The sequence below is a fragment of the Hordeum vulgare genome, chromosome 6H (assembly GCF_904849725.1).
Source record: "Hordeum vulgare subsp. vulgare chromosome 6H, MorexV3_pseudomolecules_assembly, whole genome shotgun sequence".
In the NCBI taxonomy this organism is placed as follows: Eukaryota; Viridiplantae; Streptophyta; class Magnoliopsida; order Poales; family Poaceae; genus Hordeum; species Hordeum vulgare.
The window spans coordinates 11092731-11109865 of NC_058523.1; the positions used below are offsets into that span (position 1 = coordinate 11092731).

The 17135-nt window shown below is 45.7% G+C and overlaps 1 protein-coding gene and 1 pseudogene across 2 annotated transcripts; one reads left to right on the forward strand and one right to left on the reverse strand.

The window, feature by feature from the left end:
• Positions 1-270: 270 nt before the first annotated feature.
• On the reverse strand, positions 271-9962 carry LOC123401003 (lysine-specific demethylase JMJ25-like). 2 transcript variants are annotated; one of them, XM_045094720.1, is made up of 16 exons: positions 9744-9962; positions 9326-9346; positions 9072-9131; positions 8836-8967; positions 8314-8444; positions 8044-8143; positions 7333-7465; positions 6966-7029; positions 5983-6889; positions 5142-5471; positions 3729-4565; positions 3574-3646; positions 3403-3488; positions 2506-2625; positions 2245-2315; positions 271-1782 (listed from the first exon to the last, which is right to left on the reverse strand). In XM_045094720.1, the coding sequence occupies exons 1-16, from the start codon at positions 9945-9947 to the stop codon at positions 660-662; spliced, it is 4392 nt and encodes a 1463-aa protein (XP_044950655.1). In that variant the 5' UTR covers positions 9948-9962; the 3' UTR covers positions 271-659. The 2 variants fall into 2 exon arrangements, with proteins under 2 accessions (XP_044950655.1, XP_044950654.1); XM_045094719.1 differs by having other exon boundaries at positions 9293-9346.
• Positions 9963-13564: 3602 nt separating this feature from the next.
• LOC123404884 lies at positions 13565-14338 on the forward strand (annotated as a pseudogene).
• The last annotated feature ends 2797 nt before the right edge of the window (positions 14339-17135 follow it).

The following is a 17135-nucleotide window of genomic DNA, read 5'->3' on the forward strand; positions in this document are numbered from 1 at the left end:
ACTCTCAACAAGGTAACAACATAAGTTGATCGTTCCTAAGCCCAATGAAAGAAAGGCCAGAGCAAAAGAGTTCTCAACCCAGACATAAAGTGGTGCTGCGATCACCATCTTGATGACGGATCTTACTAGTAGCAACTACTACCTCCGTTTCTAGTAGTACAAGTTTTTCTAGATATTTCACTACGGACGAATTTGCATTCTAAAATATGTCTATATATACAGCAGCACGACAGGCACATATGAATGGAAGATGCACATGGACCCAAGACAAATAATAAACCAACATTAATTAATACGGTCACTGGAGGTTGATATGCAAGTCCCAGCTTACAAGGTTAAGTATACAGCAACCCTGCTGTCAGCACTACTAAAAACACCACCAAAATAATTATGGCTGTTCATCCAGTCTTCCACAGCCCACAGATAGACAACTACCAAGCGGCGCTCCACAACCAAGGTTCTCACGGAGCGCCTCCGGTTCCCCTCCCCAGCCCGCCCTACAGGCGCTCGAACACCTGCTGAGCGGCAAGTTCGGGGGTCAGGGAGCTCGACGGTCTCTCGTCGATGCGCTCCCGCAAAATGCTACTACAACGGATATAGTCATGGTCATACGGGTGGAACACGGTCTCTACAGAGCGGCGGGCGCAAAGCGTTGCCCCTCATGCCGTTCTAGGCATGGTGGTAGCCTCAGCCTCCTGGGCCACTGCAGGACCTTCTTCTTTAGCTTCAGAGATGCCATCAGATGGTTGCTCGTGGCGCTCCTCTGTTTCTGATGGCTCGCCTTCTTTGGCAGCTTCAACTTTAGCTTCAGGCATGTCCTCCATTTTTGCAGCTCCATTTTTTACTTCAGGCATGTCTTTGGCAGCTTCAACTTTAGCTTCAGGCATGTCCAGTTCTGCAGCTCCATCTTCGACTTCAGGCATGTCCTGAGCTGACTGTCCTCGGTGCCCCTTCATTTCTGCAAGCCCGTCTTCATCTACAGACATATCTAGAGCTGGCTGTTCTTGGTGAACCTCCATCTCTGCAGGCTTGTCTTTGGCTTCAGTCATGTCCTGAGCTGACCGGTCCTGGTGCTCCTTCATCTCTGCAGGTTTGTCTTCAGCTTCAGTCATGTCCAGAGCTGACTCTTCCAGGTGCTCCACTATCTCCGCAGGTTTGTCTTCGGCTTCAGTCATGTCCAGAGCTGACCGTTCCTGTTGCTCCTCCATTTCTGCAGGCTCATCTTTAGGTTCAGACATGCCCTGAGCCGACTCTTCCTGGTGCTCCTCCATTTCTGTAGGTTCATCTTTAGGTTCAGACATGCCCAGAGCTGACTCTTCTTGTTGCTCCATTTCAGCAGCTCGATCTTTCCCTTCAGACATGTCCAAAGCTGATTGCCCTTGGTCCACCTCCATTTCTGCACCTTCGTCTTGTTCCTCTGGTTCTGCAGGTTCGTTTGGACCAGGTTTTCCCTTTTTTGAACGACCAGGTCTCCCTTTTTTCGCACAGCCAGGTTCTCCTTTTTTCAGACTACCAGGTTTTCTTTTTCTCGAACCACACCGGACACTTGTGCCAGGTTTCGCTTCACACATGTCCAGAGCCGATTGCCCCTGGTCCGCCTCCATTTCTGCACCTTCATCTTCAACTGGGGACATTTCCTGAGCTGATTGTTCTTCGTGCTCCTCTGGTTCTGCAGGTTCAACTGGGCCAGTTTTCCCTTTTTTCGGACGACCAAGTTTTCCCTTTTTCGGACCAGGTTTCCTTTTTCTTGGAACAGGTTTATCTTGAACTTCGTCATCAGAGCTGGTGAAAGAATACAATATTTTTCATTATTTACAAAGTAAATAATATCCTAATAATAAAGCACTTAACCTACTTAACCATCAGTGCATGATAGGTTCTCAGATCACAATATGGGAACTTTAAATTTTGGAAATCAACTCCCCAGTTATCTCCACAAAATTTGCATGGCAACAGCACCTCCATGTAGCACAGTTTTGTTTGGAAATAATGAACATGCGAATGGAGTTCATTTAATTCATTTTCAAAAAGACCCTCAGCAATGCATAAGATCACCAATGCACCATTACTAAAATAATAATCAGATTGCAGATAAAGAGGCCCTGCAAAAGTGTGCATAGCATAGCAGTAGGCAGATGTGCACAGGAACACTAATGTAGCATTATTTACACGTATCCTGTGTTGGTACATTTTATGTCATAGCAAAAGCATGTTCAGACCATGCTGGGAGTTGCTGTCACTAACCTTTTATCCTCAGGTTTTTTCTTGATATAATGAATGGCTTTCTTGATTGCATGAAAAGCTATCTTCTTAACCTGTCAGTTCAGATTGTCACAGGATTTCAGAATTACAAAAGAGTGCAGAAAAAATAGAGCATGTAACAGTTACGGAGATATCAAGGGTGGCATACTATGTATGAACAAGAATGTTCATATATTGTCATGGTCAGGATTAGCATAGAGATAAATAAAAAGACAAATATGAGAGTATAGGAAAACGGCATACCTCTAGCTTATCTTCACTCACTCTATGCCCTTTTGGAAGCAGACGAAACTCTTCTGTCAGCCTGATACACTCTTGTAAATTTTCCGGAGAAACAAAGTCAAGTGCAACCTTTATACATGACTGCCAAAGAACAAAAGAAGCAGTTAACAAAAAGAGAAATGCTACATTTCTACTCCTTCCGTTCCTAAATACTCCCTCCGTCCGGAAATACTTGTCATATGAATGAATGTATCTACTCCCTCCATCCATATATATAGGGCCTAATGCATTTTTCGAGATTGCCTTTGACTATTGATAAGATTAATAGTATATGAAATGTATAATGTAAAAATTATATCAATGAAAGCTCCTTTCACGTACGAATTTGACGATATGCTTTGTGTAACTTGCATGTCATATATTATTGCTCTAGCATACGGTCAAAGTTAGCCTCGAAAAACACATTAGGCCCTATATATATGGATAGAGGGAGTAGATGTATTTTAGCTTTAGGTACATCCAATTTTATACATTTGTGTGACAAGTAATTCCGGACGGAGGGAGTATAAGTCTTTTTAGAGATTTCACTAGGAGACCACATACAGAGCAAAATGAGTAAATCTACACTCTAAAGTATGTCTATACATCCGTATGCAGTTCCCTAGTGAAACCTCTAAAAGGACCTGTATTTAGGAATGAGGGTGTATATACAGGGTCATGTTACCATATTTTTTCTATTCTTATTAAATATGTTTGACCTGACAAACCTAAGTACATTTTCGTACTATATATATACTTGATGTTCTGGATGTTATTATATATTTCTATATACATGGTCAAACTTAAAAAGGAGTCATTTCTGTATGGCATTAATGACAGAGGAAATCAGCAACTGTTTCCATGTGTGGCATATCATACCTTCAAATTTCTGACTTGGTGGGGACATCCTGCAGGAATAAAGACTGCATCACCAAGCTTCTGTTCAAATGTCCAAGGCTCAACTCCTGCATACGCAAATGGTAAAGAACCAGGAAGTAAATCACTGAAGTAATGTTAATCTTCCAAAATAAATCATTATTCTGAACTGACCATATTCTTCCTTAAGCTTTCTCTTGTGCTCATTTGTTAGGTAAAAGCACTGGTCATGTATAGGATGAATAACCTGCAAGATAAACAGTTACACGACATTAGAATAAGATGCCACAAGGCATTCCATGGTCAAACAGTTAACGGAGCTAAATCACCTGCTTTACTGATTCATAGTTGTAATGCCTAAACTCCTCTGAATGCTTTGTTAGATACTCATGCAGTTTACTGGCGTCTTCCCGGCGGAATATATCCCACAATGCACCACCCTCTGGTTGATTTTCGTCTGCAAATGGGAGACCATCGTCTTTTGGCTCAAGATATATGGGAAGTTCAGACATCTCATCTTCTGTGCTTCCTTTCTTTTTTCTCTCTTTCTTTTTTCTCCCTGTGCTTCCTTTCTTTTTTCTCTCTGATAAATTAGAATAACGAGTGGCACTTCGTCTGGGTCGTGTTTGATGACCAGTAGGTTCACATGTTACATCTGTATTATCTGGAGATGCACTTTTATCTTCACGGCTGAAAGGACTACCCTCACCCTCCCTCTCCTTAACTGTGCCTTCTTCAATCTCCTTAGAAATGGAAAGATCTGTATGATCCACATCACCTTCAATGGATGATCGCCCATTCACGGTCAAGTTTCCCTCAGCTTCATCAGCTACCACATCTTTGTGAACCCCTTCACCTTCAATGGCCACTCGCCCATTCAGAGTCAAGTTTCCCTCAGCTTCATCTGCTACCACATCTTGGTGAGCCCCATCCCGCTCATCTAAAAGAGCATCAGATAGTGGCTGCTTAATGACTGAGCCATCTTCAATTCCTTCAGGTCTCGGCACCTTGATTAATTCAGCTATCGACATGTCACGGTCAGGATCTATTTGTGAAGCTTGAAGATTTCTGTCATCTTTTCTGGCCAAACTCTCTTTCTTTTTCTCAATAGCTGTAATCCTTTCTGCTTTGAGCTTTATTTCATCAGTATGTGTTAGGATATTGACCTATTTATACAATACGAAACAGGATTTCAATCATAAACTGTACAAGGAAATCAAAACATTGTCAAATCGAGACATCAAAACAGGGGAAAGGTCAATGTGGCAGCTGGGTGAAGTATGTGCCAAATATATCTTCACAATCACTAAATTAATGTTTTTACGGTTTCTGAACACAAGTGATCACTGATCCATCAGCAACCAAGAGTCCAACAATGTGAACTGCTATGTCTAGCATTAAAGCAAAACCAAAGCATGCAGGCTTGACTGAAAGCAACAAAAGCAAACTCAGAACCTACAGGCAGTTACACCTAGAACATATATAGGTGATATTCATCTTCACGCAGTGCTTAACTCAAACTGCATGTATAGATAATCAAATCTCCTGGCATGTAATGGTGGACACCAGGTTGCAAACCCGATACCGAGGCTTGAGTCTAACTTCTACCCTAATTCTTTTTCGAAATACCACAAGGATAAAATGTAAGCATAACAACTTCAGATTCAAAATGAACTAGATGGCAATCCATAATGTGTACATATATGAATGGAAGGAAGCATAAGAAATATCAATTTATCTACCGCATCAGACATGTCGCAATGAATCTTGGTGACCGAATCACCAATTCCTAACTCCTGAGCAACACCATACGCAATGTAAGTCTTTGGACCAAGATCTGGCTTTATGACATCAGGTGGTAGCTTCACTGCCAGATTAAGAGGACCAGATTTATGATCTGTATATTCACGAAATGGCAAAGCAGATATGAACTCGGCACCATGCCGTGGCAATCGCTCCTCAAATGAGCTGTGTTGTGGCCAATCTTTAAGCTTGAGTAACAAGGGCAAACCCTCTGGACCAACAGCCCCACGAGAATACCCATCAAAAAAGAAGTGAGTGTTCACCTCAACCTGCATTAAAAATTCAACAAAAGTAATGGTACTGTTAAGAATATTTCATGTCAAAATAAAAATGATCTAGATGCTAAGTGCAACATAGGAAATCAGGTTCAGAAGAAACATCCATAGTACCCCAACCATGGTTAACCATGTTGAACATACAAGGAACACTTGGGACTTGCCCACCACCAAAAACACATCAGTACATGAAAATACTAGACGGTGTGCAGGCAGAAACAAAAGTTAAATTCATAGGAACTCTGTTAACTTGAATTCTTATGTAGCAAGCACACTAACTGATCATGTATTCACAGACATACATACACCTACATTCCAAGAAATTCTCCATGCTCATTAGTATCAATCTGCTAGAAACAGAATCATAAAGTTAATGAAAGCAGAAGAAACTCTGCATCTAGTAATTGAATGAATTTCAAAGATCTATGCATGCAGTATACTTGATATCAGTTGTCACAGGCAATCCTACTGATGCTATTCTAGAAAGTATCATGATGCCAGTTACCTCAACCCATGACAGGCACTCAAGAGCTGTAACACATAGCCGCTCACGTTCATTCTTTTCTTTCTTTTCTCGTACAGCTCGCCACATAACCATTGGTTCCCAGCTCAACCCAGAAGTTAATGCAAGCACGTCACGAACAATAACAGGCTCACCCTTCAACCAGTGCTCCTGGAAATGATCTAAAGCTCCACTTTGAACATCTCTAGCATTTGGGCAATATATGTAGTTGTCACTCGAGTTCTCTCTACAAGCCAATTTCTGTGATGTCGCATCACCAGAGTCAGTGACACAAGAACATTTTGACCCTCCCACCTCCAGCACTCTTTCATTGTTGCCCTCTGCATTGGCCATCTCCAATAAGTCAGAAACAGCATTTTCCTCCAACAATGACTTAAGTTCAAGAACAGAATCTCCACAACCACCAAATGTAACTGGCGGGCAAGGTATGCTTCCATTGCTATTTACCATCCATCGACTCAAAGCAGCACTATCCTCAACAGGAACTGCATTGTCCATCAACACATCACTCTGTCCATCAGAAAGCTTTTGACTCACAGAGTTATCATCACTACTTGTCTGTTGCAAATCTTCCTTGCCTTCTACCTCAGGTTGTGTAAGGACCGTGCTACTTGCAACAGCAGCACTATCCTCAACAGGAACTGCACTGTTCCTCAACAGGCCATTCTGTCCATCAGGAATCTTTTGACTCACAGCGTTATCATCACTACGTGTCTGTTGCAAATCTTCCTTGCCTTCTACCTCAGGTTGTGTAAGGACCATGTTACTTGCAGCAGCACCACCAGGACAGCGCCCAAGACGAAGCTCCCGGCAGCAAATGAGGCAGATATCATAGGAACATTTATCACAGCTTCTGTGGAAGTCAACTATAGATGTTCTGCAGTTGTTACTGTCCCAGAGAAAATTACGAATTAGACAACCAAGAACAACTAATTTGCACACTTCAAAAATGAAGCAAGACTAACCAGAATATCCTTTCATTTTTTGCACAATTAGCTTGTGGAACCTTCACTTCGCATGCATCAATGCCTGTTATGGAAGCAACATCAGAAATAGCAGAGCCAACGGAGCATTGACTTACTAATTATTCCTAAATAAATGACAAGTCCATCCTGAAATGCATACAGTCAAAATTCTGAAATTCGGATAACTATTGAACACCGAAATATTTTATTATTTTTTATAGTATCAACTTCAGATCAATAGAAAAATAAATGATCATTGGGTTGTATTGGACAAAGTCAATGCCTGAAACGACGAAGGGACAGGGTAGAATCGTGTTCTTAAGCAAGAAACTGACAAACTAACGTTTTAACAAGCCAACAATAATACCTTTAATTGTTGCCTCAACAATTTTCTCTTGCATCTGCTCGTGGTGGAAGTCTTTCAGCCATGGGAGCAGAAAGTGTATAGTTCGATGAGAGAATTTAATTTTATCTTCACGGGATACTTTCCATTTGTCAACCTGTGGAATAAATAAGAGGAACAAACAAGCAATTTATTTTTGTGCTATTATTTACGCTGACTAACTATTTCAAATCTTCATGAATGGCCAAAAGTCCCCAAAAAGGAAGCTTTTTTACTACAAAAAAAAAACTGCAGGTGGGGTAAGACCGCCCCACAGAATTTCACTAAGGAGGCTCTCAGCCAACCAACCAAGAGATGGCCCTGGACCCTGGCAGGCTGCACCGTCACCTGGGCCAGCAACCAGGGCCCCCATGGGTCACACCATTACCACAGGCACAGCCACTAGCAGGGGAACCAGCGAGGGACCTTTTTTTTGTGCCACCAGGGTTCGAGCCCTGGCAGGCAGCTCCCTCACCTGGAGAGCTTACCGTTATGCTATAACAGCATTGGCAGCTTTTTTACTATACACCGCACTACAGTGGAAAACACAAATTTAAAGCAACGGGAATGCATGGCATTTGCCCTCTCAAGTTGCTTCAGGATTACGCAAGTGTATAGAGGCATTGGAGTATCAAACATACTGCAGACAGGAAACAAATTTGAAATGAAGCCTGAAACACAAGACTGAAGGCATACCTTGCTTATTATGTTTTTCCGCAGACAAGTCTTGCAGTTGCAATTATTGCGACAAAATGGACAACTATTCACAAAGTCATCTTCTGTTAAATGCGGATACCTGTTCGGATCACGCAACAAACACAAGCCAGGTCATTTTGTTAACAAACACATCATGGTGACTGAACAAAGTACTTACAAAATACGAGGTGAAAAAAAAACGCAAGTGCTTTAACTCCATGAAAACAGGCAGGCAAATGCAACAGAAGAATGGGCTTAGAGGGCACAAACCAGCGATTTATGCAGAGCATGCAGTATCTCCTCATATATTCTTTGCAGCCCAGACAACGCACGACTCTTCCATTGTCATTCCTCTGGCATTGATGACACATGTTTGAAGTTCCATCTCTCTTTTTTGTATCCTGCAAATGCCAGCCACAAACAAAAACATGTCATGTGCTATGTACATACTGGGAAAGGTAAAGGCTATAATGTGAGCAGGTATTCAGAAAATGTAGGCACTTTTTATGTAAAGTATTTGACATCTTTGGTAGCTGAAGCGTTGCTTCGAGAATGCATGCATATTGCCAGTTATGCTCCTTGTTTACGTATATACAAAAGCGAATTTAAAATAGATTATGTGTGTGCCTGTCTAATATATGAAAAACATACAAGCAACTAGGAAAATTCTTACAAATTGTGCACAAACAACATGAGCACACACAGTCATAATCATCCATCCACCACTCATTAGACTTGAAAACTGAAGGGATGGCAGTAGTATCGACAAGAAAGGTAGAAGAAGCTTGTAACCTTGGGTGCAGGATTCAGCGTCTTCCTAACTCGCGCAGGCCTAGGCTCAAGTGAAGAGGGGTCAGCAACAGAATCTCTCCTACGCTTTCTTGCTGGTCTTGAGTTCTCAGTTCCCCCTTCTGTGTCTTTGTCCTGGAATGAAGGAACCCAGCATGAGGATGAAACAATGCAAGCATTACTGCTTTCTAAAACAATTCAATCCATGAAACTTGCATGCCATAAGAACAAACAATGACCTCGGCAGAATCCTGCGGTGGCATCTCCATGTCTTTGTTGCCCTTCTCCACGCCGTTCTCCTGCAACCCAGGAGCAACAAGAAGCAGCCATTGAGGATTTCACGAAGCTCTTCCAGAAGGAAAAGTTAGGGGGAGCTGCTCAAAGTCATGGGTATGCATATCAACCACATCAGAAGGCGGTGGGGGAGGCAGCTCCTTGCTTGAGGGGAAATTATACTCACCACATCAGAAGGGGGCGGCAACTCCTCGCTGACCTCCATCGCGTCATCGCCCTCCTGCCAGCAACAACCGTTAAGCGTTTGTTCATTAAAGGGGGGAGCTGCTAAAATCCGCTGGTATGTGTTGAGTATTGTGAGCGGCTGTTAAAACCCTAGCTCATGGATTTAGTAAGCGAAGACGAACAGGCTGTGCCACACCGACCACCAAAACCCTAGGTCAGATACGGGAGGTGGCCTGGGTTGAGATCCCGCAGTCGGCGCTCCTCCCGGAAGCAGGCGAGAATAAGGCAGGAACGAAACAAAAGCACGGCCCAACGAGACGGCCGGCTGGCTCCTCTGCCGAGGCCGCGCCGAGACGCTCCTCCGGCGAGGCGGCTGGGTGGATGGCTGCACTGGGAGAGCTCGGAGGGGAGGGGAGGGGAGACCTAGCTAGCGTGGTACGGCGCTAGGTTACCTCCGACTCCACAGCGGGCCGTCGTCCGCGGCCGCGGCCGCGCGTGGTCTGGGCGGTGGATGCGGAAGGGAGGTCCGGCAGACCTAGGTCGTCGTCAGTCCCTCCGCCGCTCCCCTCGTCCGCGTACGTGACCTTGCGCCGCCTCCCGCGCCCCCGCCCCCGGCCCCGGCCCCGGCCTCTCCCCCGCCCGCGCTTCGGCGGCATGCTGCTGCTGCTGCTGCTGCTTCTCCCCGGCGTCGGCGGAGGGAGAGGGGGGGGAAGGTGGGCTCGGCTTCTCCGGTCGGTGTTGGAGTTGGAGTCTGGGTCTGAGCCTGAGTAGCCAAAGTCGAACTCGGATCGAGCCCGAGGACCAGGAGACCACGAGCCTTTATCGCCTCCCCGCGTCGGGCCCGCCTGTCGGTGTCAGTCACGGGATCACCGGGCCCGGGGAGCCGGCCCAGCGAGGGGCGTACGTGGGGGCCCCGTCGGCAGGGACACGCGGCGCGTACGCCGAGGGGTAAAAGGTAATAATTAATAAGTACTGTAAATGGGAAGGAAAGAAGAATGAGACGGCGTATAATCCGCTGCCGGTTTTGGTTTCGCGGGCGGGTGCCGAGCGCGCGCGCGTTCCGAAACTTCGGAAACCGGTGGCGCCGCCGCTTCTTCTTCTTCTTCTTTGCGCGGGCGGCCCGGCCCGGACGGCCCATGGGTGTCGCGGGGTTCGAGCGGGCTTTGAGCTGCCTGCACCGATACACGCTAATATACACCCGACACTACGCTAGGTTTAGCTCAAGTTCATCTACGTACATATATGCATGCATATGGATATCTGTAGTCTATCTATCTATACCTACTAATAAAGCAAATTAGGTTTCTGGTCTTCCGTCGTAGCGTTTTTGCACAAAAGCCCCTGCCGTTTTCAGAAATCAACCCGCACTCCAGTAAATAAGTGAAAATAAAAACCTTTCGTTTGTGAAAAAGAACTCTGCGTTCAACCCGCGATCTGCAGAACAACGGCGGGGGATGGAGCTTGCAGCACACGGATCTGTACGCGGCAGGGGCTAGGGAGGATCTAGAGGCGGGCGGTGAGGACGGGGGTCGCCGATCATGACGAGGAAGGCCGGAGCTCTGTCGGATCCAAGGCATCCGGAGCTCATGTCACAAAGGAGGCACGGAGACAGGGGAGGAGATAAAGGGGGAAAGAGGGGAGGTGCGATGACTGGAGGTCGGACGGGCGGCGGCTTGCTGCTGCAGACGGCAGCGTGGTGCAGTGTGCAGCCAGAACTGTGTTGTCTACGGGCGCCATGTGGCCGCCCTCCTCACCTGAGCTTCCCGGGCATCGGATACCTGCTCCCATACCAAGTACGTCCACGCGGCCGCCATACTCACCGCCTGCGTGGACTTCCCCTGTAGCGCCAATCTCAAGAGCCCCGACAGCTGCTCCAATAGCTCGATTCCGTGCATCCCGGCTCAATTACTTCAAGGAGGAGGAGAAGGATGCTGGTGAGGCAAAGCTCGTGAACACGGTTGCTTGTCCCGGGGAGGTTTGTAGCAACGACGACCTCTGGTGCAGGAGGAGGTCTTCATGGAGGCGGAAATTTAATCCGACCTCACCTGGGGCTGCCGGCCACCCCGAGCTCCTACTGCCGGCGGCCTCCCAAAGCTCCTCTCGGCCTCATCCCCGAGCCCGAAGCACGAACAAGGTACTTTGTTTCACACCTGAAGGTCACCTAGCTACTCCCTGTAAGTCAAATCCCCTTTCCAAATTCAGTAGTTGACCAAATTAACTAGGAAACCTTGACATACGCTTGGGTTCAGTAGCTCGGTCTGCTGGTGCTAGGAGGGGTTATCATTAGAGCTGCAGCCGGTGCTGAGCACTCATAGTTTCACGTTATTATTTCTTAGTTAATTTGTTCAAGATGGATGTGGCTGGTCCGATTGGAAAGAATTCTTGCAGTTTGTAACCCAGATTATGCCTCAAATAACACATAGATCTATTGATTTATTCCTCACATCAATGTACTGAATGGGCTAAAAAATGGAGAAGCGCCATGGTGAGATGTGGCCTGTTGGTTTCAGATTTCAGGAGATGCATAGTTCAGCAACGTTGTGTACTATTGGAGCATGCTTTTCATCTATAAATTCTAAGGTCACTTACCTTCTCTTTCTTTTCATCTGCAATTTTATGTAATGTGTGACCCCTTTTTCCATAAGGTGTTTGCTAATGTATGAGCCCAATCTAAAATTAATTAGGCTAATTGTGAGTGTTTTAGTTTCCTAGATGGTGATGCTTCTGTTATCGAAATCATGTGATTTCTATTTTCATGTCTAGACTTGGTTTCATCTTTGTTCACAAGGTGAATACCACTAAATCTTTAGTTGTTTATGCATTCACAGCCCATGCATATATATCTCAACTGCTTTATGAAGCACCTCCATCAATACAAAGCGCTCCCTTGGAAGCTTGGACAAAAGTAAGAAGTAAACCGAAGGCTTGAAATTGCAAGAAGCAACCTGCTTTGATTCAAATATTTTGACAGTCGGCCCATCTATTAGGAAATATATGCCAGTTAATTTCTCCAGTATACATTCATGTTGTTTGATTAATCAGAGTTTTCTTAGCCTCTTCGGACTCTAATACATTTGTTTTCCGTGGCCCAAAAACTGTTGCAAAGCACATATAGGTGGTGATATATCCTAAAACAGGAAAAAAATCTGAAAAATACCTTTTCCATGAGAAATTGGAAATGTCACTTGGACCGGAAAAACATAGCTAGATAATACTGATTAATACCACCCTTGGCATGATCATATTCGTGTAGGCTGTTCTTTTACTCTTCAAACATTAGCAATCAATTTTTCCATCGATTATTGAGCATTAGGCATGTATATGACGACATACACTTGGAAAAATTATGTACCCGTGGGTTGCAGGCTTGCAACACGGCAATTGAGTCTCCTCCTCTTGAATAGTACGTGAGCATCACTCTGTTGATTGTTCCTTTCTCTCTCATTTTTGATCAGGTGCACAACCAATTTTTTGTTAATCAAATGTGACTAACCTATACAAGGGTTCTTGTGGGTACCAAGACAGAGTACACCTTTCTCCAGTTTGGCCTTGCAAAGTGTGTTCGGATCTGTAAATTAGCTGCCAAGAAAGCAAGCAACCATGGTGTATCTGAAACTTTTTGCAGTTAAGAGAGGGCGTGAGAAGGGGGAGAATAAAAAAGCCTTGCTGTCGGAGGTGATATCAACATTTTAGTAGCAGCTACACATTGTGTGCAATAAGAGAACTTAAGCCTGGTGGTGAGTCGAGCTTGTAGTTGCAATAAAAGATCTAATCACTTAATCTGTTTGATTTATTTTGGTTCACGATAACCGGTCTCTAAGTTTGTGTCATGTCCTGTAGTCCATCAACTAATTGTATTATATTAACATGTCTAATTATTAAGTGCAATCAACATCAGTTTTATTGATTTTAATTAACAAAATGGGTTGTATATTATTTATAATCATTGTAGGTAAAATATGTTACGAGTCGGTTGATTTGAAGGGCATAATTTTGTTACCCCGTTGTAATGCACGGGCTCTTTTGCTAGTACAACTAATAAAAGATCAAACGAAAACTTTTCTAAGTACACACAGCTATTACACCCATAAAAAACAAACATTAATCACCATCACACAATTAGTCAACAAATTCCAATCTAACGGCCTTCCACCATCCATGCACCACGACGGTGTGCAGTTACCAAATTCACCAAAGGCTGACCGTGCTCCACCTCCTCCTACAGCGAGTAAACAAAAATAGATCCAACTGTTGCACCTCCCCGTAAAAAAAAACCGTGCTCCACCTCCTCCTCCGGCTGCTGCCGCACTGCTCGCACGCCTTCCACCCGGAGTGCATCGACCCCTGGTTGGAGGCGCGGATCACGTGCCCGCTCTTCCGCGCCAACCTCGAGAAGCCGCCGCCTCCGCCCCCGTCGCCGGTGCAGGTGGCGCGGCGTCAGCCCTCGCCTTCGTCATCGCCGCCGCACGCCATGGCGATACCGGTGCGGGAAGAGGAGGAGAGCGACGAGGACGACAGGAAGGAGGAGGCGATGGAGCTGGAGATGCTGCGGCGAGCGGCGGGCGGCGAGGCTGCCGAGGTCGCACTCGACGGGGCACTCGCTCTTCGTGGCGTCGGCGGCGACCGTCGAGTGGAGCGACCACAAGAGGTTCACCCTGCGGCTACTGCACCACGTGAGGGAGCAGGTGCTCAGGTTGCGCCGCCTGCGCCACGCCACGAGCCTGATCGACCTCGTCGGAGCGAGCCCCGAGGGGAGCGTGCGCGGAGGCCGGCCCGCGGGCGGGGGAGGCAGCTTCGGCAACGCCGGCGGCGGGCGGAGCCCCGAGGGGAGCGTGCGCGGAGGCCGGCCCGCGGGCGGCGGAGGCAGCTTCGGCAACGCCGGCGGCGGGCGGCGGTGGCAGGCGTTCCTGGCGAGGACGATGTCGTGGGCCCCAGGGGGAGGCAACGGGTCGGTGGAAAGGGGTGGGACGGGTCCACGCGGAGGGGAAGGGACGATCCCGAGTCGAGCAAAAAGTGGGCCGCTTCGCCGGCGGTGGCACGACCATGATGAACTCCACGCCGCCACCGGAACTGCGGCGCAGACCTTGACTGTAAAAAATGCGTGTAATTTGCTTATTTTTTTTAGCTTGTGCGCCAATTTTATATCTCTTGCAGATGAGAATGAGATGACAGACTGCTCTTTTTTGAAAAGATCATTTTTTGTTTAGTTTTTTTTTCTTTGCGGGGTATTTTTTGTTTAGATTAGAAGAGCTTTTGTTAAGAGACGCTATTAGTGGGAAGAGCATTTGGCTAGCTGCGAGCGTGAGCCGTAAGGCAGAGCAAATTGCGCTGCTGGTGATTGATGCCTCTTCAATCATTACGGCATGTCCGTCATTCTTTGTGAGATTCCTGTTTTTGGTTGGGCGTCGGTCGATTTTCTTCTTTTCTTGTCTTTTCTATTCCACTGTCTCCCTCATGATCGATTTAGTATACAAGTAAGAATTGAAAGGAAGATTCATTCATGTGTGAACAACTGGAAGGAGGTTCTTGCGCTGCTTAAGAAATCAGCGGATAAGTTTCGCGACACAATTTTTTTTTGCAGCTCAATTTAGTATATTGTGTGTGTTTCAATATTTTTGCAGCTATATATATATACTAAAATTTTAATATTAAGAGTAATTTATAAATTATTCGGTTAGTCGTGCGTTGCACGTACATGCTAACTAGTATCTATAGCAGCATAAGATGTTGAGTTTTCATTCGGAAGAATCCGGGATCCCAAAAACAACATTCTCAAAATAATTGCCATGTACAACCAATGAAGGCTAGATCTTGGGCTTTCACCATGAAGATCGTTGCTCGGTGCTCGAGAAGCACCTTTAAAAAATGTTGTCCATGTGTGTTGCCGTCCCCTCATGTCAAGGCCGCCGCTGCAAGTAGTCAACACCGACACACATGAAAAAACATGTGCCGCCATTCTTCGACCCAACCAAAACTCCTCTTTGCCATTACAAGTCTCCGGTGGCAGCCACTATGACCTTTTTCATCATTGTCAACGTGGTGGAAATCTATACCTAGACATGTCCCATGGTACCTACAAGATAGCAAAGCTTGGTGCCACCCGACCGGGTCAATTCCATTCCGATCTAGATATCCAGTGACGCCATAGACCCAAAGCTGAAATGTCCGAGAGGAAGACCGGAACCTGTTGGTATCCAGATCAAGCAGATCGAGGTTTCAGTACACGAAGAACAACATGGGCAACCACCGTGAAACGCCCCTGGATCCTGACAGGCCAGACCTGGGCAATGCCCCTGCCGGCCGCCACCAATCCAGGCAAGAAACGCCACCGCGACCTGCTCTCGACGACTGGGACAAAGAACCGAAGACCACCACAGTACCCTAGCCCAGCGTCGTGCCCTCGTCTGGGATCGTCGGTCCGTGCCGAGATCGCACACGCGGAGAGGATAGAGGGTCCCGTCGCCGCTAGCACCAGGCAGGCTTTGCACGGCGGCACGGGCCAACGACGGCAAGGGGGAATGGATGGAGGCGAAGGACTCTCCTCCTATGGTGACTGCTTAACCTTCCGTGACGTGCACACGAGGTGCGACGCTGGAGTGATCCGTTTTCTTTGCAGACACGGCAGGTTTGATCCCTGTAAAATGAACTGGGTCACTACTATCGCCACCAAAAGATATATTCTTAGGCCAACAAAGGAATAGACAATCATACAAGCAATAGAGTTCACTGAGTAGTGCATACCAACGAGGCCATGGAAAAGGTGCCCCGAAAGCAGCATTGTTTGGCCCACCTTCTGTTCTCTTTATCCCATATCCCTCTAACTAGCTATATATTCCTCTATGCACATTGGTTTGGCTAAGACTACCTATAAAGGCGGTAACTTCAACTAGTGTCATGTATATGTTACTAGTCTATGTTACTATCTTTGTAGTTGAAAGTAACATATATATAGTGTCATGCAACACTTTATTTATTACTAGTTTGTAGACTCATATTGTCTTGATATATGTGATGTTACTTATAGTATGAATAATTAGCTATGTTACTTAATTCATCTCTTTTTTTATTAAATCATTGTCGCATAAGCAAATTTGTTGAGTTGGATCTTATGGTACTGTTGAAGTTACTCCCAACTATGGGTAGTCTAACACCGACATGAGGTTTCGGCGGAGTTTTCGATGGAGTACATGTTAGCGAAACTTTCAACTGGAACATGATATCGTGATTAATAGAAACCAAATGCATTCACGGGCAGAACTTCCTAATGAAACCAGGTATCTGGAATTCCTGGATAATTTCTATATACCAAATGACCCGTGCCAAACGTGGAAAGGCAATAACGATGGATGCTTCAGTATGTGGCCAACAAACAACGATAGTTTTGTAAACAATCTCACACAAGCTGCAGTCACAAAGGCATGTCATTTTCATTCCTAATATACCAGCAACATCTTCCTTTCTTTACACATGATTTTATTCTTAATTACTTCTTTCAATATTTCTCTTCCCTTATTATTATTTTGAAGGCAAAGCAAAAGCGTTATAACTTAACGACGTTCAGATAGATCACCCGAGACACAAACAACTACTTGGGCAGGTACATCCGACTCCCACTTCATCATAGAGTTTTCAGGATACATACACCCAAGACTAGCTAATTCATGTGCAACCGAATTGGCACTACGACGGCAGACTGTTATTACATTTTTGGAGAACCACATCTTCAGTTGATACTTGGGGTCTTCAATAACAACGGTGTAGGGTGATGAATCAATCCTTTACAGGTCCATTGCTTCTCACAACAACTGCGAGTTAGTTTCAAACTCCACCCTCTTGATTCCCAG